The sequence below is a fragment of the Petromyzon marinus genome, chromosome 8, assembly GCF_048934315.1.
Source record: "Petromyzon marinus isolate PM22_M1 ecotype Great Lakes invasive population chromosome 8, UKy_Petmar_22M1.pri1.0, whole genome shotgun sequence".
In the NCBI taxonomy this organism is placed as follows: Eukaryota; Metazoa; Chordata; class Hyperoartia; order Petromyzontiformes; family Petromyzontidae; genus Petromyzon; species Petromyzon marinus.
Window position 1 is genome coordinate 10,208,364 of NC_133674.1, and position 21,366 is coordinate 10,229,729.

At 52.0% G+C, this 21,366-nt stretch overlaps 1 protein-coding gene across 7 annotated transcripts in view; it reads right to left on the reverse strand.

Annotated features, from left to right (window-relative positions):
- The window catches only part of LOC103091851 (paired box protein Pax-5), a 192,450-nt gene that overhangs the window by 87,020 nt on the left and 84,064 nt on the right, over positions 1–21,366 (reverse strand). For 5 of the 7 annotated variants that reach the window (XM_076065650.1, XM_076065652.1, XM_076065649.1 and 2 more), the window contains exons 2-3: positions 12,223–12,324; positions 3,183–3,348 (exon numbers count right to left, since the gene is read on the reverse strand). In XM_076065650.1, the coding sequence (XP_075921765.1) occupies positions 3,183–3,348; positions 12,223–12,324 (268 nt within the window). The remainder of the gene's footprint in view (positions 1–3,182; positions 3,349–12,222; positions 12,325–21,366) is intronic. The other 2 variants (XM_032949694.2, XM_032949693.2) reach the window with 1 other exon arrangement.

A 21,366-nucleotide genomic window follows, 5' to 3' on the forward strand; every position in this document is an offset into this window, starting at 1 on the left:
GTTAATCGAAATAACGCAACGAGATTCCACGTATCTTTTTAATTCAAAACAACTTAATTGTGACTACGTGAGTGATGACATCGCCGCGCGGTGCGACACGCGGTGCACCCCGCGTTCATCTCGGAGGCACCGGCCGGGTGTCGCGACCGCTGCTCTCCCCTTGCATTTAACATCACCTTCTGACATCCGTACAAAGTTGGTGATCATAAAAGGACTCGTGAACAGAAATCAACCGTGAACGGGGACATTTGCTGAAGTGTAGGTAACGCTGAGCAGTTACAACCTGAGTTTGGCGATACGGGAATTCAAACTGCGCCTTAGTTGCCGCGTGACTACGGCAACGCGATACTTGTAATCCATCACTCCCAGCACCGATCACAGATAGAGGGAGATGTCTGTAGAGAGTTTAGGGGACTGCTATGATCACAACCCCCCCCCCTGCCCACCCCACCCCCCCCGAAGCCACCCAATGTTCCTGCAGGGCCCCGGGTCTAACACAGAGGGGCCTCGCTAATAAACAATCGGGCAGTTCGCCAGCGTTGCTTCAAGCAAGCCCGAGACGATGAATGTCAAAACCAGTCCAGAGTTGGCTCGTGCTGAACCCGTGGCGCCTTCTGAAAGATTCACTTTCAGAAGGCCGTGGTGGCAGGATGCGTCATGTGCTGCCCCGTATTTAAAATATTGTGTTAAAAACACAACAATCGATGCTGCGCGCTAAAATAGCCCATGCTGTGAAGAAGGCCCATTGCCCGAAACGTCGCCTGTTATATATTTAACTCTTTCAGGCATCGCTGTTGACGCGTGTGTTGAGTTTTTGTTGTTGTTGTTGTTGTTCACTCACTGCAAACTGCATCGAGCACTCGAATCACAGCTGGAATAGTGCCAGTTCGAATCCTGATTGGGGGTCAACAAACCCATCATCGTTATTTTGGGCTAGCTAAAATAGGTAACCCCTTTGTGGAATGTCCAATACTGAGACGAGTGCTTCCCCGTGCTTCTTTGGGCACGGAGATGCTTCGAGTTGACACGTAAAGCCACTTAGGGTGAATACACAACAGCCTCCGACTATGGAAATTCCACATTCCCATGGCGTCGTGGTGATGGGGGGAAGGGCAGACAATCCGTGGGACAGCCACTGTTGAGTGTGGTTTTAATGAGGTTAAACCGGATGCCGAGGGGGTGAAGGGGGGGGGATTTGGAGGGTGATGGGGCTGAGCCCCTCCCCTCTCCCCTCCCATCAGCGTCTCCTCGTGAAGGAGACAAAGAGCGTTTGTGATGCAAAGGGCGAGCTCCCCGAGCTTTTATCAGCGCGGGGTCATCCCTCTCCCCTCTCCCCTCGCCAACACCCCTCCCCCCTGCTCCCTTATCTCCGCGCAGAGAGACGACGCAGCGAGACACGCTCCCGCGGCGGCGCGCGCGCGTGTGTGTGTACGTGTGTGTGTGTACGTGTGTGTGTGTACGTGTGTGTGTGTACGTGTGTGTACGTGTGTATGTAAGGGAGAGTATGTGTGTATGTGAGAGCGGTAGTGTAGTGGTTAGCGCGCTGCTCTACAAACCTGGCGAACCGAGTTCTGTTCCCGCTCACGGCCAACACCAGTGACGATTATCTGAACCGTTCCTGGGCCTCCCCTAGGTCGACTCAGCTTCAAAATGAGTACCTGGTGCGATGTGTAAACATCGCCACTGGGGAGACAAAGGCAGCCGGGCGTGGTGTTGCCCACCTTATAGGTGCTCGCTAACGGCACTTGCCCCTACATTCTGTTAAGGCTATACGGGGGATCTTTGTCTTTTTTGTATTAGAGAGTGTGTGCGCGTGTGTACGGGCGAGTATTGGGAGTGTGTGTGTACGGGTGAGTGTGTATGTGTACGGGTGAGTGTGCGCGTGTGTATGTATGTATGTATGGGAGAGTGTGTACGTGTGTGTTTGGGGGGGAGTGTGTGTGCGTGCGTGTGTGGGTGTATGGGAGAGTGTGTGTGTACGGGAGTGTATGTGTGCGTGTGCACGTGTGTGTTGGGAAAAATGTGTGTGTGAGAGAAATAGCGTGTGTGTATGTCTTTGTGTTTAGCGCCCTGCACAACGAACTCTGCGACCCGAGTTCGATTCCCGCTCGCGGTCAACACCAGTGACGATTATTTGAACCGGTCCTGGGCCTCCCCTAGGTCGACTCAGCACCAGGTACAATGAGTTCCAGGTGAGACAAGGCGGTATTAAGTGCCGGATTATCCTCGAAGCAAAAGTAGCTACAAATGCTTCGGGCCCGCACTTTCAAGGACCCCGCGCTAAATGCTTTCAGGGTATCAATTCCGGTTCAGTGATTCTGCACTTGCTCTATTACTATAGTGCTATACTGCCTTCAACTTTTATGAACGACTGGGTGTTTAAGGTTAGCGATTTGTCGCATTATCTAGCTATATAGCAAATGAAAAATACAATTACTTCACTGTGCGAGTATAACAATTGTGTTTTAATGTTTTTTTTTTTAATTTAGAGCCCCTTAATAACATATGCGACAGGCCCGCCGTACCAGATCTTTTTGTGTGTGTAGATGCTGGCTAACAGTACTTGTCCCAACATTCTAAGGCTAAACGGGGACATCTTCGTCTTTGTTCGAGAGCAGTGCTAGAGTGCTGTGAGCTGCTGGTCAGTCGGGCTCCAGCAACAGCCGAGGAGCGACGCTCACAACAACGATCTGAGCGCCGGGCGGCTACAGCGCGCAGTGGGGAGCGCAGGCGGTGCCGCTGCCGGTCGTCTCGGTCAACCCATGGACAGCACCCGTGACCTCCTCAAGGGTGCTGGCGGACCATTATCCAAACAATAACATTTCGTATAAGAAGGTCATGTATAAATTTCACCTGCTATGCGCGCGTCACACCTTTATCATCTGCACAGCGATTTTACTTATTTTTGAATACTCTTTTTTTTCGTACGCATTTTTAAATAGTGTTGCTGCTGTTTACATCGTTCGTTGGCAATTTGCGCGAGCTGAGACAGAGAGAGAGAGAGCGACGCGGGAACGAAGAATGTCACCGCCACGCGCCTCCTCTGTGCATGGGTATGTGGTCAATGAAGCCGAATTCTTGACTTGACCTAGCCTGGCACGAGCGGTACTTCTCAAGGGGCCCGTCAACCAGGAGCAACGGCAGCGGTGGCCGGGGTCGGGACAGCAGTCCCAGGGCCTCACCTGCCGAGGATCTTGGAGACGCAGCCGTGGGAGACCCTGAGCTGGCGCGAGATGTCGCAGGGCCTCACGCCCTGGTGGGCCAACTCCACGATGCGCTGGCGCACCACGTCCGGCAGCGGCCGCCCGTTCACGAACACCCCGCCCAGCTGGTTGACGCCGCCATGCCCTGCCGCGCCCGCGGGGGCCACACGCACGCGCACATAAGACCTTAACGCGTGCACGCAGCGTTACAGACCTGGACGCAGCACGCGCGTGCCGACCTCAATGAACGCACAAGCTGAACGCGTGCACACACGCTTACCGGAATGCACGCACGCACGCGCACACACACACACACTGCAACACATACGCACACATACACAACCTGAACACATACAATGTTTACACATACCGCAACCTGAACACGCACTTACACATACAACCTGAATACATGCACACGCGCATCCTGAACATATACACACACACACAACCGGAACACACACAGCGCCTTAACGCATGCACACACACACAACCGGAACACACACAGACACGACCTTAACACATGGAGACACACACACACACACAACAACAACAACAAAAATACAAAGACCCACCCCCCATAGCCTTAAGAGAATGCTGGGACAAGTGCGTTTAGCGAGCAGCAACGCAGGCCTGGAGAGAGTGGACGATGCCCAGCCGCCTTTATCTTCCCGGGGGTGATGTTTTACACACCGCACCGGGTAACATTTGAAGATATTCGAAGGCGTAGGATCGGTTCAGAAACTCGTCAGTGACGTTGGCCCCGAGCGGGATGCGAACTCGGTGCTCGCGGTGACCACAACAGCAACGCACCACAACCCTCGTCGATTTCGGCCTTAAGCTGTGCTGCCAGTTGCTGACCGCTTGGCGTTTTGGACCTCTGCTCAGCAGCGGTGCACAGAGTACATACACACAGAGAGTATATACACAGTATCGACATGCACACACACACAGTGCACACACCGAGTATACAGACACACAGAGTATACATACACACACACAAGAGTATACACAGTATACACATGAACGCAGAGTATACAGACAGAGCACATATAGACACAGATTATATACACACAGAGTATATACACGCACACAACACCTAACGCATTTGGGGAAACGTGTCTGGCGTTTCGGGCTATGACCCTTCTTGAGAGATTCATTTGTTGACCCCCCCATACATCCTATTAAGCGGCTGAGATCATTAATAAATGTGGGCCTTTAATTAATTGTCTATGTTTCAGCGGCACTGCCGATGCAATCCCTTCATCTTTTTGGTATCGACTGTGACTGAATTTGTTTTATCCTGCATACATACATATTTACGCACACGCACACGCACGGAGTGGAGCGGTGGCGCAGTGGTTAGCGCAACGCGCAATAGACGCCACGGGCCGTGTTCGGTTGCCGGCCAGGGCTGTGACTCACAATCGGCCGCGCGTGATATCTAAACCGGTCCTGTAAGACCTCTCACCAAACCAACCACCACTGGACCCGCGTGGAAAAGCATGGTCAAGTAACCCCCCCCCCCTCCCTCCCACAACGACCAGCACTGCGCGGCGAGCCTTTCGTCCAGCAGTGGATTGCCACGGGGCTGTGTACGTCGGTAAATTATCGTGCACCCGCTCTGCGAGCCACGGCGTTGCACGTGGGCACACACAAACACACGCGCTGGAGCTGGGTATCGACAGCGCTGTATGGGGGGGGGGGGGGGGGGCGAGGGTTGGTGGATCACGCAAAGATCGATGACAACCGACGCGGGCCGTGATGCGAGCAAGACGTGGCCAGTACAGCAAGAGGAGGGGTCGGCGAGGCGGTGTGCACGCGGAGGGGGGCGAAGCCGTCTCGTCGATTGAACTCCGCCGTGATAGCGAAAGCGTTCGATTGAGCGCAATTGGTCAGAACCATCGAAAAATTAGGCGTACGGTCTTTCCCAACAAAAAGAAACGCTCTCTTGTGTTGGCAAGAGCGTGACCTGAGCCGGAGACCGGACGATCACTGCTTGGGTCAGATTGCTCGCTGGAGATACCGGTTGACAGATGGATGGATGAGGATTTTATATTTATACTTTGTTAAAGTCGCCATCATACCGCGACCGATTTAGTGAAAGGAGGTGAATGTTCGCGAGCGTCGTCATCATCGCCAGCATCACACAGGAAGATGTCTGTGCACCAATCTGAGTTGGACTGATGGGAATTGCGGAGAGGTGTTTTGGAGGCGCTCGAGGGCTGAAATTCAGTCGATGCACACGAATAGAAACATCCTAAAACTCTATAATTGTCGTGTAATCTCAACCACTAAGCATAGGGCAAAGGAGGCTGATGCATTCTTACTCACGGGGCAGGGTCAGCCAAAGTCCCCCGCTAAACAATTACAAGGACGCGGGACCCATCGTCAGTGAACCGAGTAATTCGCCTCCCGTGGAGTGTGACTCTACAGCCGATAAAAAGCGGACCCAATCCGGACACCAAGTACTCCTGCAGAGTGTTCATGCGTCCGTGCTGGATACGGATATAAGTACGTGCACGCACACGTGTTAATATACACGCACGGTGTGGATAATATTAATTGAGAACGCAATGCACAATCTACACATATATAGTTAGTTAATACCAGTTGCCGGTGTGTGTATATATACGTATGTGTTTACGATGCTTCGTAAATATTACTGTGTACACCATGTGTTTATAAACGTAGAAAAATAAGATATAATAAGCATTTATAGACCAATGTAACTATATTGTATATATAAAGCATGCACCTACTCCGTATAAAGTATCATGTATGTAAATAGACCAAGCATATACAAATAGTATAAGAGCGTAGACACTCCCACCTACATACAAAGATACCCCATATAGCCTTAACAGACTGTAGGGGCAAGTGTTGCTAGCGAGCACCTATGAAGGTCGGCACGGCACACAAGGGGGTGGGTGGCCAGCACCACGCCCGGCCGCCTTTGTCTCTCCAGTGACGATGTTTACACATCGCACCGGGTACTCATTTGAGGCTGAGTCGACCTAGGGGAGGCCCATGACCGGTTCAGACAATCGTCATTGGCGTTGGCCGTGAGCGGGAATCGAACTCGGGTCGCCGGGTTCGTAGCGCAGCGCGCTAACCGCTACACTACCGCTCCCCACACCTATACAATCATACACACACACATATACGCTCCTGCACTCCTGCATGCACGCGGTATATGAAAGCATGTACTTGCATGTAGACGCATATACACTGTCTGTACGTGCGAGTGTCGTGGTGTACTCCCGTGTGCGTTCAGTCCGCCGTGCGCACGCGGAATGCACGGGGAGCGAGCCCTGCCCCCGGGGCACGGGAGTTCATCTAGTCCCCTAAACTTGCGGGACACAGACACACAAAAACACACACACAACAGAGACGGAATTACTCCGATTTTCTAAAAATACTGCCGATTTTCCGGGTGACAGGAAGGTTTTCTGCACGCTGTCACTTAAAAAAAAATGTGCGTGCAATACAGAAATTGCTACAAGATGTATCCTAATCGCCATCATTATGCCATTGTGCAATGTATGTCGGGTTTTTTTTTCATTGAATTAGGACAATGGATGACTATTTCTTCAATCGGGTCGGTCGGCCGAAACGTCGGCGTATTATTATTTTCTTCTTCTCTGTGTCGTTACAATCCGTTCCTTTTTTTTTAGTTTTTAATTCGCCTTGTCTCTCGTTTGTCCAAGGCCACTCCGCCGCGCCTGATCCCGCGGGTTCAAAAAACAAAAATGTCTTGAGAAGGAGAAATCGCCCGCGATTGCATTCATCTTAGCGCCATGGACAGCTGCGTTTAACTGCTACTGTCATAACGGATAAGCATTATTTAAAGAACAAAACACTTAAGTCGGATTGTAATTAAAGTCTGCACTGTGTCGGGCAGTGCCTATGATGTGTGTGCACGCGTGCGTATGGGGGGGGGAGGGGAGCGGTAGTGTAGTGGCCTGCGCACTGTGCTACAAACCCGTCGGACCCAAGTTCAATCTCCAGTCGAGGTTTCACACCAGTGGCGAATGAGATCTGAACCTGCCCTCGGTCTTCACCAGGTTGGCCAGCCTTTGACGAAGTAACAAAGAGGGTTTGGTGGTTCCGTGCCGACCACTATAGTGGCTCGTTAACAACACTCTCCATGTTACTCTCTTGAGTGTATATATACATACAAATTAATATGATTCAAATATAAGTTTAAATAACATGCTGTAAAATTGAAACTGACTTTTCAAGGTACAGTATAAATAGTATCCAACTTCCGACCAAATGGTTTTCGAGGTTAATATTTAAAATGTTCTAATTAACGGAACTCAACAATGGGGGTTCACGTTCCTAGAACTCATTAGCGAAATGTCGCAACTTAAACACAACTAAAAATCCAAGATGTACATTCAATCAATCGGGAAAGTTGAGTCGAGCGCCCTTCTAGACTTAAATTGTCTCTTTCACGAGAGACATGCGAGACTTATATTGAGTGATATCCTCCACAGAGCGTTACGCGTGTATCCACATCACTTCACAAAATACTACATATATATCACTATATACATATTGCATTCGTTTAACGGACTACATTCTGCCCACGAGTCTCGGAAAGTCGAAACCCGAACTGCGTACGCTACTGAAGTAAATGCTCCTGCATGTGTGCACGCGCGGCGTGTGTGTGCAAGAGACGCGTGTTTGTCAATTTCGCCATCCGTCTTTGTCTTCCCACGAAATATTTTTCTGCTCTTTATCCCAAGTGCAGCGAGGGATCATTTGTCTCTGGCGCTGAGTATAAATGTCATGCATCGCTATAGAAGGGATGCTGCATCTAAACTGGACCCAACGAGCAGACAGTGATGAGAAGGAAACTGGAACAATGTGATAACATATGTAGGTTGGATAACAGCAGGAAAATGTAAAGTGTGTTGTTGTTCAGAAAAATGGAAGTAACCAGAAAGAGAGGAAGGCCTAAGGCAGAAAGGCTTGAAGGCGACAGACAGAGACTGGGGCCAGAGATGTGGCACAACTTGAGCTTATTGACAGAAGACGAAACGTGCAGTGGACACCTACGGCCGATCTGCCCATGGATCGTGATGATCATGATGATGACGACCCAGGATAGCCTCGCTGAGTCTCAAGACTCTTCGTCACGAGGGTCCTGCCGAGTATACGCACTAGGGGGACGATGGCTGTCACGTGATTATATTCCTAAAATAGTCATTTGCGGGATTTTTGTTTATTTTTTTGCCAAACTTAGTGCATGATTCTGGCACACGATGGCCAGCTCTTGTGAATTACGTCACGGGATCTTTAACGTCCACTGTAAAGCAGATGGCGTCTAGTATTTATACGCTTAATACGTCCGAAGTAATAACCGGGACGGACGCTGGATTCGGACCGTGCGACCGTCCAGTGTCCTGGCGCTGTGGCTGCGACTGCGCCAAAACTCGCCAAGCCAGCACGGTTTTTTTTTGCCGGAGATCTGAGCAGCGGCTGTTCTGTGGGTATACCGTCCCTCACCAAAGGAATGTGGAATTTCCACCACTGCCCAATGCTCATAAAAAATTACAATTCTGAAAAATATTTTACTTTGTGGTCGATCGTGCGGGTATCGTGTCAATGTTGAACTATAACCCTCCACCAAAACTGCTATTACATCTCCACGACCTAACCGATAAGGAACTCAATATCGACCGTAATAACATTGGCCGTGAAAGCCTACGGGTAAAGGCACTGCAAAGCTTTACACACCCGTGGTGTGCATTGGCGCATCCGTGCAGGTCACGCCCTGGAGATAGCATAACGAGGTCGTAAAGAGACAGGACGCTCGTCCACACACACGACACATGGACACACACACACACACGTGCACGCGAATAAACACCACGCGCATACACCAGTTCGCACAACATACACGCGTACGAGACACAAAGACAACGATCGCCCGTTTAGCCTTTACAGACTGTCGGGACAAGTGCTGCTGCTGTCAGCGAGCGCCTATGAAGGCTGCCGGGACGTCGTCTGTGGCCGTGGTGTTCCCTGGACCACGCCAGGCCGCCTTTGTCTCTCCATTTCTTTTTTATGTTTACACTTCGAGCCAGATGCATTTAATCGGTGTTTTATTTGTTACACTGAAAGTCCCGTGTAGCCAGTTACCCAGTTAAGTTTTCGTCATACGAGAGGTCCAGGACTGGAGCAGATATTACTCGCCGTCAGTGCTACCCGTCGTCTGGACTCCAACTCAGGTGGCCGGGTTTCGTAACGCGCTGCGCTCGCCGCTCCCCCACACGCGCCGGCGAGAGAGTTGTCGCACGTGGTCGCGGCGGTTCGATTCCCACTCCCGTCTCGACAGCCAATTCATTAAAACCTCCGAGGGCCGTTCCCGTATTTTCGCGAATATTTGCCACGCCGTCATTAAGCCACAGCGCCCCCCGATGCAACGTGGACGTGTCAGAGAGTCCGTGGCGACATTGGCAAGAGTGGCCCACTGTGTGCCGAGTTTCGTATCCACTTGCACGGTAGTTTGGAGGAAAAAAAATAAAAACCGGACGTTAAACGATTGCATTCATTTCCACGTTTGCAACTTTAAAATTAGATTTTTTTTTATCCGACAGTTGTGAATAATCCATCGCGGAGTTTTTTTGTTTGTTTTTGCCAGCTCTCCGTGACGAGCGAGTTGTAGAGGGTGTGAATGATTCCCTCGCCTGGCTAAATGAAGGGAGTTTAATTGCGTGAGCCACGGTAGCCTGCGCTCGCATTTAACGTCGCTTGAGAAAGTTTACATCGGAGGAGAGCGTCCGTCGACCGCATTTACCCCCCCCCCACCCGTGTCGTTTGTACAGATTGCAAGGACCAAGAGCAGTTTGAGAGCGCCTATTAAAGGCGGTTCCCACCCATCCGCTGATGTTCATAACCGCGCTGATACTGCAACAGCATTGCGCTGAGTGGACCTACGGGAGGGGTAGGCCCGGTAACATCAGGAGGAGTGCTAACCACTACGCTACCGCTCCCCATGCATACTACAAAGACAAAGATCCCCCGTATAGCCTTAACAGACTATTGGGGGGGGGCAAGTGCTGTTAGCGAGCACACTACACACAGACATACACACGCACATACACACGCACATACACACGCACATACACACACATACACACACACACACATGCACACAGACATACACACACATACACACAGACACACAGACATACACACGCACATACACACGCACATACACACATACAAAAACAAAGACAAAGATCCCCCGTATAGCCTTAACAGACTGTAGGGGCAAGTGCTGTTAGCGAGCACCTATGAAGGCCGGAACGGTACACGAGGGGGTGGGTGGCCAGCACCACGCCCGACCGCCTTTGTCTCCCTAGTGGCAATGTTTACACACCGCACCAGGTACTCATTTGAGGCTGAGTCGACCTAGGGGAGGCCCGGGACCGGTTCAGATAATCGTCACTGGTGTTGGCTGTAAGCGGGAATCGAACCCGGGTCGCCAGGTTCATAGCGCAGCGCGCTAACCGCTACACTATCGCTCCACAGACATACACACACATACACACAGACACACAGACATACACACAGACATACACACACACATACACACACATACACACAGACATACACACACACATACACACACATACACACACATACACACACATACACACACATACACACACACACATACACACAGACATACACACACATACACACAAACACATACACACACAGACATACACACATACACACATACACACACAGACATACACACATACATAACCACAGACATACACACACATACACACATACACACACAGACATACACACACATACACACATACACACAGACATACACACATACACACACACATGCACACAAACAAGAGCATCTATAAATGAATCGCCACATAGTCACGGGGATGGAGCGGTGGTATAATGGCTAGCTAACTCCACTGTGAACCCGGTCGCCCAAGTTCGATTCCCGGCTAGGGCTGGCGTTAGTGGCAACGGTCCTGCCCTCTCCCACCGTCAGCGAACCCGCACTGACCAGTTTGGTGAAGTATGGCGAAACTAAAATCCCCTCCCCCCCCATTGGCGACACGGCGTTGGGGAGGGAGCTCTTCGTCCATTTGTGCAGGAATTGACAATATCTGGAACTGGTTTTGTATTCAATATGAATACGCACACAACGCACGTTTACAACACGCAACTTGAAAGTCCACATTGTCGTAACCTCACCTCTGTCGGGTCTTGAGGCTCTGCATAACTCATTGTGCCCGGGCATTAGCGGACAAAGGGCCCCACAAATGCGCTCGCCGCAAAATACCTGCAGCCTTTGTCGAAGCGTCGCGACTGACTGCTACACACATCAACCTCACACGGGGGGGGGGGTGGGGGGGGCGGCTTACGGCAACAATAATATTAATAATGGCGTGAGCGTTGTCGTTTGAAAGAGCACGTTCTCGCCGAGCCTGGCTTTGATGTATGGGGGTCGCTTAGGAGCGTTTAGAGAAAGGGAGGGCTCTCGTCCCTTTGACTGTGGGTGCGCGTGCACAACGAACGATAAGGCATCTCTCATGGGCAGCGGCGGCCAGGATAGGGTCACAAAGTTGGTAGGTACGGCATAGGCGGCAAACCGTTGCGTGTGTAATCAGCGTGCGGTCAGTGGAGGAGGAGCAGGAGGAGTTGTGGGTGATGGTTGGGGTAAGCGGGGGGGGGGGGGGTGAACGCGCGCGCAGGATGGAAGAGGATCGAGTAAACAACTTGGGTAGGTCAGGAATTGAACGCGGCCCGGAAATCGCCGTCGACGTGTGATCAGAGCGAGTGGTGGGATGGGTGCGGCACGTGTGCGGGATGATGGAGGAGTAAGGGGATAGGGTGAGCAAAGTTTGTAGGTCGGGAATAAACGGTGGCAGGCAATGCGCTGTGGGTGCAATCAGAAGCGGGGGGACGGGGGGGGGTAGTGATGGGTGGGACGCGTGGATGTGCAGGATGGGGGAGGAGGGCAGGTTACCGAAACAGGCATCGGAGTGGCACCCCGAGGTCGGCGACCATGGGGTGGAGATGACACTGTAAGACGAGTCCTTGGAGGTCAACTGTGCAAGTGTTGCGGAATCTAGCAAAAGGAAGGAAGCGATGACGAGGGTTTGGTGGCGTCAGCGGCTGACCCCCATGACCTTGACCTCAAGGAGTTAGACAATACCCAACTGAACACGTGACTCACAGCCAAGACTTGCACGGAACGGACCAGGTCAGAAACGATGGTTCGCGAAACACGCGCCGAGTAATGCTGGTGCCGCCGTTCGTCCCGTGGGTCACACGCGCCTCGGCAAACATCGGCGTTCGCTTTCGCCCACGGCCCCCTCCACGGCGTGCTTTAGGCCTACTCTTCCACGCTGATCCGGCCGTCTCGTGAGAGGCGGGGACTACCCACGTTTTAAGCCCACCGCAACGTCGACTGACTTGCGGCGCAAACCGTTCGCTGTTGCCGGCTGGACAGAGGCCGTGTTGGCTGTGGGTGGCTATGGGTGGCTGTGGGTGGCTGTGGTTCGATTCAATAAACTTGCAGCGTCGTCCCCAACTGACGCGCCGCCGTGAGATGGGGCCGGCGCTCTCCGTTGCTGGGACCGGGGCAGGAGCACGTGACTAGGACGTTAATTGTCACGACGCCTCTGTTGTTTTTTTTTTTAAAACCGGTGCTAATTCTTCCGTTAAACATGGAAATCACTCGCGCGGATTCGTGAATTATCTTAGACACGCGCGGTGTTAAAGCCAAATTTCCCCGTGGTTGCCCTTTTCCTCTGCCGCTGTTAGCAAAGACAAAGATCCCCCCGTATAGCCTTCACGGACTGCTGGGGCAAGCGCTGTTAGCGAGCACCTATTACCCGGCGCACGGGCGCGCGGATCGAGCCTCGCGTGTAGGCCACTGCTGATGTTTTTTTTTCTTTCACACAGTTACTTATTCAAGGCTGAGTCGACCTAGGAGACGCCCACGGCACGCTGTTCAGAAAAACCCTCGCCGCCGGGGTGGCGCAACGAGTTGGAGCAACGCCGCGTGCGTGGCAGAGTACGCTAACCACTGCGCCACCGCTCCCCCCTCCCACCGTGTAGTGTGCACACAGCTCAGTACACGTGCAAACATTACTCACGATCATTATGTATAAACTGGCACAATACATTATTATATTGCACGCGTAAACTAATATTACGTAATCCAATATTATAACACGATCTGGGGGTGGGGGGGTGGAGCGGTGGTACAGCGGTTGGCGCACATTGCGCTATGAATCAAAGTGGTTCAGTTCGATTCCTAGTCACGGCTAACATCAGTGGCGAGGTACGTTTGAAACAGTCCTGGCACCACCATCCCCCCGCCCCCCAACTTACACCCCTCCCCCCCTCCCAGCGTGGTGAAGTATGGTCAAACAATACCCGTGGCAGATAATGTGCGGGGAGGCTTTAATCCAGCAGTGGATTAACAAGGGGCTTAGCCTTCACGTAATTACACAAGCCACAATGAAATTAATTCAAAGCTTAAAAAATACGGCTCATACAATACATACACACACGTACCGATACGTACATATGCACACGTGCACTACAGAGAGACACACACATACGCGCGCGTGGGCACACGAAGCGTGCCCGTGAGAGATGACCTATCCAACAGTGGATAGGCCATGGCTAATGAGGAAGCAATGTGCAGTGTATCACACGCGCAAATCCACCCTCATTCGATCACATTTACACATTTTATATATGTAACATTTGTAATCATATACGTATAAACATATATATAACCATGCATACGCATTATATATCATTCTTAACGTGCGCTAAGCAGGAGAGGGCTCTGATTCATCAGCGATGTTAAAACGATATAAGAGTCCCTGCGCTCGACTCATAATTCTCGGGGGGGGGGGGGAGGGGGGTAAATAAAATAGGTACCACTTTGTGGCACGTCAAGCGGTCATCGCGGGGGATGTGATTCCCCTCGCCATACGAAGGTGGAATGTCCACCGCTGGCTCTGGGACGAGTGGGAGACGCTTGAGGTCCAACAGTCCCCGCGGGCTGTCGTGGACAACGCGAAGCAGTGACCGAGACTCGTGTCACTTGCGCGTCCCACGGGGAACGGTGGCGCAATGGTGAACGCACCGCGCTACAGAAACCCGGCCACCTTACGTTTGATTCATGGCCACGGACGACACCGTTGGTGAGCGATATCTAAACCGGCCACGGGTCTCTCCTAGGTGGACTCGGCTTAGAATTAGTCCCAGGTGCGATGTGTAAACATCGGAGACGTATCAAAGCGAGCTGGGCGTGGTGTTGGCCACCCAACCCCGCGTGCATCGTACCGGACTTCATAGCTACTCGCTAACAGCACTTGTCCCTCACCCACCCCCCCAAATCTGTTAAAGGCTACACGAGGGATCTTTGTCTTTGCGTGTGCGCTCGCGCGCGCGTAATCAGACCCCGTGGTAAATAGCGCGCCTCGGTGCTGTTGAGTGACTTGGCGGTTAGGCTACGGGGAGGGGGACCCAGGGCTTAGGAATAATCTAAAGCACACAGAATCCATCAATTAAAACCAACACGGGCGCGCGCGCGAAGACGTCGCGTTCACAACGCGTGGGCTAATGTAGCGTGGCAGGCGCGGGTGATTTGAATTGGAATATAAAACATTTTTGAAAGCGCGTGCATTTGATTTTGTTGTTGTTGTTATTGTTCTTGGGAGGCGGGGGGAGGGAGGGGCGTTGTTAATTCCAGCAGCCGCCCGCTAAATCGTTGGCAATTCGTAAGGCGTAATGAAAGGTTAGCGAGTCGTCCGGACGAGGAGCATTTGTGGTCGTGCTAGCAAGCGACTCGACACGCGAGCGATCTCGCGCAAAGATCGCGCGTGCAGCCTTCGATAGATTAGTGGAGCAAGTGCTGTTAGCGAACAACTATACGAAGTTATTATCGATGATATTGGTCGCGAAAGCCTACGTGTTAAACTGACCCATATGAAGGCCGACACGGCGCATGATGGGGTTGGTGGCCAACACGACCGGTTCAAATATCAGTCGATGTTATATTGTCATATCGATCGGGAGTGGGAATTGAACTCGGCTCGTAGCGCAGTGCGCTCAACACTGCACCACCGCCGCGCCGGACACACGTACAAGCGCTGCCGTACACGACAAACACACTACCACACACAACGCATTTTATGCACGCTGCAAAAAAACTAAAGACAAAGATCCCCTGTATAGCTTTCGACAGACTGTTGGGGCAAGTGCTGATAGAAAGCAGAACCTATTAAGGCCGGAACGGCACGCACGCTACCACAGACACTCACACATAAACTCACGCACATATAAACATTATCATACGTACAAAAGACCAATATACCCCGTATAGCCTGAATCGACTTTTGGAACAAGTGCTGTTAGCGAGCATCTATGAAGGCCGGCACGGCACACGAGGGGGTTGGTGGCCAGCACCACGCCCGACCGCCTTTGTCTCCCTAGTGGCGATGTTTTACGCATCGTACCAGGTACCTATTTGAAGCTGAGTCGACCTACGGGAGGCCCAGGATTCAGATAATCGTCACTGGTACTGGCCATGAGCTTGAGAATCGAACTCGGGTGGCCGGGTTCGTAGCGCAGCGCGCTAGCCGCTACACTACCGCTCCCCACACAGAAACAATAACAGAGATCTCCCGTATAGCCTTAACAGACTTTTGGGGGCAAGTGGACACACACCCACAATCGATCGCACGCACGTTCTGCCACACACACATTCACCCGTGTACACAACCACATACACACACCGCCAAACGTCCACACGCACTCCGTTACAGCACACTGATAGACAACACTGGCACACACTCTACCGCACACACGCACTTGTTCACAAGCACACACGCACACACACGCAAGCGCACAAAGACAAAGGTTCCCCGTTTTACAGCTTTAGTGCCCTTACCGCTCAAGAGGGGTGGACGTGGCTAGCACCACGCGTGGTCGCCTTTGTTACCCCCGGTGCTGTTGTTAACACTCCGCAGCAGACACGTGTGTGTGTGTTTAAGGCTGAGTCCACCTAGACCCAGGACGGTTCTAATAACGCGACGCGCCACTGGCGTGGTCGAGAATCGAACTCCCTTCGGTGGCGCCGACAGCCACGATAACAATTGGCGTTCACACTCTCTCCCAAAACACCACCAGCTCCAACACCCTCAAATACACACACACACATTCACACTCTCTCCCAAAACACCACCACCAGCACCAACACCCTCAAATACACACACACACATTCACACTCTCTCCCAACACCACCACCACCAGCACCAACACTCTCAAATACACACACACATTCACACTCTCTCCCAAAACACCACCAGCACCAGCACCCTCAAATACACACACATTCACACTCTCTCCCAAAACACCACCAGCACCCTCAAATACACACACACATTCACACCCTCTCCCAACACCACCAGCACCAACACCCTCAAATACACACACACACATTCACACTCTCTCCCAAAACACCACCAGCAGCACCAATACCAACACCCTCAAATACACACACATTCACACTCTCTCCCAACACTACCACCAGCTCCAACACCAACACCCTCAAATACACACACACACACATTCACACTCTCTCCCAAAACACCACCACCAGCACCAACACCCTCAAATACACACACACACATTCACACTCTCTCCCAACACCACCAGCACCAGCACCAACACCCTCAAATACACACACACATTCACACTCTCTCCCAAAACACCACCAGCACCAACACCCTCAAATACACACACACACATTCACACTCTCTCCCAAAACACCACCACCAGCACCAATACCAACACCCTCAAATACACACACATTCACACTCTCTCCCAACACTACCACCAGCTCCAACACCAACACCCTCAAATACACACACACACATTCACACTCTCTCCCAACACCACCACCACCAGCACCAACACCCTCAAATACACACACACATTCACACCCTCTCCCAACACCACCAACACCCTCAAATACACACACACACATTCACACTCTCTCCCAAAACACCACCAGCACCAGCACCAACACCCTCAAATACACACACACACATTCACACTCTCTCCCAACACCACTACCAGCACAAACACCATCAAATACACACACATTCACACTCTTTCCCAACACCACCACCACCAGCACCAACACCCTCAAATACACACACACACATTCACACCCTCTCCCAAAAACACCACCAACACCCTCAAATACACACACACACACATTCACACCCTCTCCCAAAACATCACCACCAGCACCAACACTCTCAAATATACACACACATTCACACCATCTCCCAATAACACCACCAGCACAAACACCTTAAAATACACACACATTCACACCATCTCCCAAAAACACCACCTACACCCTCAAATACACACACACATTCACACCCTCTCCCAAAACACCACCACCACCCCCTTCACCACCACCATCACCACAACCCACCACACTACCACCACACCACCTTCCCCAGACACTCTCCCCCTCCCGTGTCACCCTACATTTACCAGGGCTCTCGGGAATCTCACCACGGGCCCACCACAGCTCACCACAGCTCACCACAGCTCACCACAGCTCACCACACAACACCCAAAATGCGTTCCCTGCCGCGCGGGCCGACGAACAGGAGCCTCTGTGGGAGTGAGGTCGCTGACTCGGTCACATAGCGAATGTGTGCGCGTTGGCGTGAGGCTGTATGTGTGTCTGTATGTGAGTCTGTATGTGAGTCTATATGTGTGTCTGTATGTGAGTCTGTATGTGTGTCTGTATGTGTGTCTGTATGTGAGTCTGTATGTGAGTCTGTATGTGAGTGTGTATGTGTGTCTGTATGTGAGTCTGTATGTGTGTCTGTATGTGTGTCTGTATGTGAGTCTGCTTCTGTGTATATTTGTCTATGCGGGGAGCGGTAGTGCAGCGGTTAGCACTACGCTGCGCTACGAACCCGGCGGTCCGAGTTCGATTCCCACTCACGGGCAACACCAGTGACGATTTTCTGAGCCGGTCCTGGGCTTCCCCTTGGTCAACTCAGCCCCAAATGAGTACCTGGTGCGATGTGTAGTAAACATCGCTATTCGGGAGACAAAAGCGGCCGGGCGTGGTGCTGTCCACCCACTCCGTCGTGTGCCGTGCCGGCCTTCATAGGTACTCGCTAATAGCACTTGCCCCAACAGTCTGTTACAGGCTATACGGGGGATATTCGTCTATGTGTCTGTGTGTACGCGTCCGAGTGTGTTTCTGTGTGCGTTTGAACGGTTCGTGTAAAATCTGGATTTGTAACACGTATACTTTCGCGACTAATATTATCCATAATAAATGTGTTTTTGGGGGGGGGGGGTTACATCGCGTTAATATAAATGTGTCGTTACCCGCCACCACCTGACACAACCCAATGAGTAAGATTTGTCACGTAAACAAAGCCGTGCCAGTTACTATCACTTCAGCACGCTGTTGTGTTGGAGGGTAAACCAACAACATTTACGATTCGAGTAGGATGTTTGTACTATTGTATTTGATTGCGCGTGTGTGTATCTGTGTACGCGTGTGATTGTGTACGTGTGTCATTGTACGCGTGTGTGTGTGTGTAATTTCGCGTGTATACGAAGATCGGTTGCGTCGTAGTTAGCGGCGCAACGCGTGGAACGATCGGTAGATGATGAATGTTCTTCCACTAAAATCATTGAGAATTTGTAAGGCGCGCAGATTGCATTGAGAGAGAGAGAGAGGGAATGATTCACAGAGACGGAGGGAGAATGATTCAAAGAGACTGAATGATTTGCAGGGAGAGAGGGAGAATGATTCAGAGTCGCGGGAATTCACAGACAAGTTGGAAGGCAGCCAGAACCGGCGCTAGAAATTGCTCAAGCTCTGTGGACCTACATTGTGGTGTTTGGCCAACTAGATTAGCCCATGTCTCCTTGGAACAAAGATGCTTCTGGAGCACAAGTCTCTTTCCGTGTCACAATAAGTAGGGCAAATTTATTTCCTCGTTCATCATGAAATACCGTGTTGTATTATTAGTCTAGGCGGTGCGGTGGTAGCGCATTGAGTAGCGCGCTGCGCATGAACTGGCCGATTACCGGACACGGCTAACGTCAGTAGCGAGAGCGATATCAGAACAGGTCCGCTCCCCTTCACCAACCCGCACTGATCAGCGTGGTGGAGTTGGATCAAAGAATATATTTTGCCGACACGCCGAGACGGATTTAAAAGCGGATTGTATGTGTGTGTGGATGTAAGTGTATGTTTATGTGGACGTGAGTGTATGTGAGTGTGGACGTGAGTGTATGTGAGTGTGTGTTTGGGGAGCGGTGGTGTAGCGGTTAGCGCGCTGCGCTACGAACCCGAGTTTCGATTCCAGACTAACATCGGCGACGATTATATGAACCGGTCCTGGGCCTCCCCTAGGTCGACTCAGTCTCAACTGAGTACCTCGTGCGAAGTTTAAACATCGCCACTGGGGAGACAAAGGCGGCCGGGCGTGGTGCTGGCCAACCACGCACCCGTGTGCCGTGCCGCCGTTCAAAGGTTTTCACTAACAGCACTTGCCCCTACAGTCTCATTAATACTATACGGAGGATATTTGTCTTTTATATTGTATATGTATTTACATGTGTGCATGTGTATATGTGTGTGTGTGAGGGTGTGTAACGTGTGTGTGTGTATTTATGGGTGTAATCACAATGAATCATGTACACCCCTTCTTCATCAAGTCACTGCCCGGGTCGCATGCCTCTGACTCCACGCCGTATCGGTCACCAGGGTGTTGTGTCCGAGCCATACTTCACCGCGCTCACGTCACTCGCTAACTTGATGTTCGCCGTAGCCGGGGAATGCAACTCAGCCGCATCGCGGTTGGTGGTCAGCGCAGAGCGCCAATCGACGCGCGCGCCACCGCTCTCCCACGCCTCGTGTGCACGCGCATGTCTGAGCACGTGCCCCCCACGTGTGTGTCTGTACCGCTCACGGCCAACACAACAGCGGCGATTACGCGAAAGCGGTCCTGGTGCCTCACCTAGGTCGACTCAGCCTCGAATGAGCGCCTGGTGCGGTGTGTAAAGTGTAAAACGTCGCCAGCGGGGAGACAAACGCGGACGGGTGTGGTTTTTTTTTGCCGGCCACCCAAACCCACCCAAACCCCCCCCCACCCCACCCTCGTGTGCCGTGCCGACCAAGCAAACAGCACTTGCCCCAAAAGTATGGCAAGGCTATACGAGGAGGGCGGCCGGGGTGGGGGGGGTGGGTTTCATTGTCTTTGTCTCTCCGGGTGGATGCTCGCAGACCTCCCTCCGTGGCCTCGAGAGAGGTGAAACGAGACCGCTGACGTCTCGATGTGAGGGAGTTGGGCCAGGGCCGCGCTCGAGGCGTCGTGAGTTGGTAGACTGCGCCGCCTTTCTCGCTACTCGGAGACCAAAATGAACGCGACTCACTCCGAGTGGAGGTCGGTGGGGTGTGCCGAGATGCGCCTTTGTCGACGCCCGCGAGTCGCGTGTTTGCTCTCCGTGCGTCGCGACGCTGCACCGTGATCGTGCACACAAACGCGCGTGGGTGGGTGGGTGGGTTCAGTGCTGGATTACCGTGGTGGCAAAAGCAGCGGCTGCATATGTGGGTAGCTACGGGCCCCCGCACTCTCAAGGGCCCCCGCGCTAAATGCTTTCAAGCTATCAATTCCGGTTCGGTGATTCTGCGCTTGCTCTATCACTATAGTACTATACCGCCTTCAACTTTTGTGAACGATTGGGTGTTTAAGGTTAGCGATTTGTCGTATTATATGGCTGTATAGCAAATGAAGAAATACAATTACTTTACTGTGCAAAGTTAAAAATGTGTGTTTTATCATGTTAATGTTTTTTTTTTTTATTTCGGGCCCCTTCATAACGTACGCTACAGGCCCCGCTGTGGCTTAGTCCGGCACTGTGCGTGTTGTCGCATTGCTACCGGCTTCAACGTCGCACTCCACGGGGAGGCGAATTACTCGGTTCACTGGCGATGCCGGGGCTCGTGTGTGTGTCGTGAATGAGTGTTTTTTGTTGTTGTTGTTTTCAATCGAGATACTCAGAGCAGCGGCGGCGGCAGGCATGT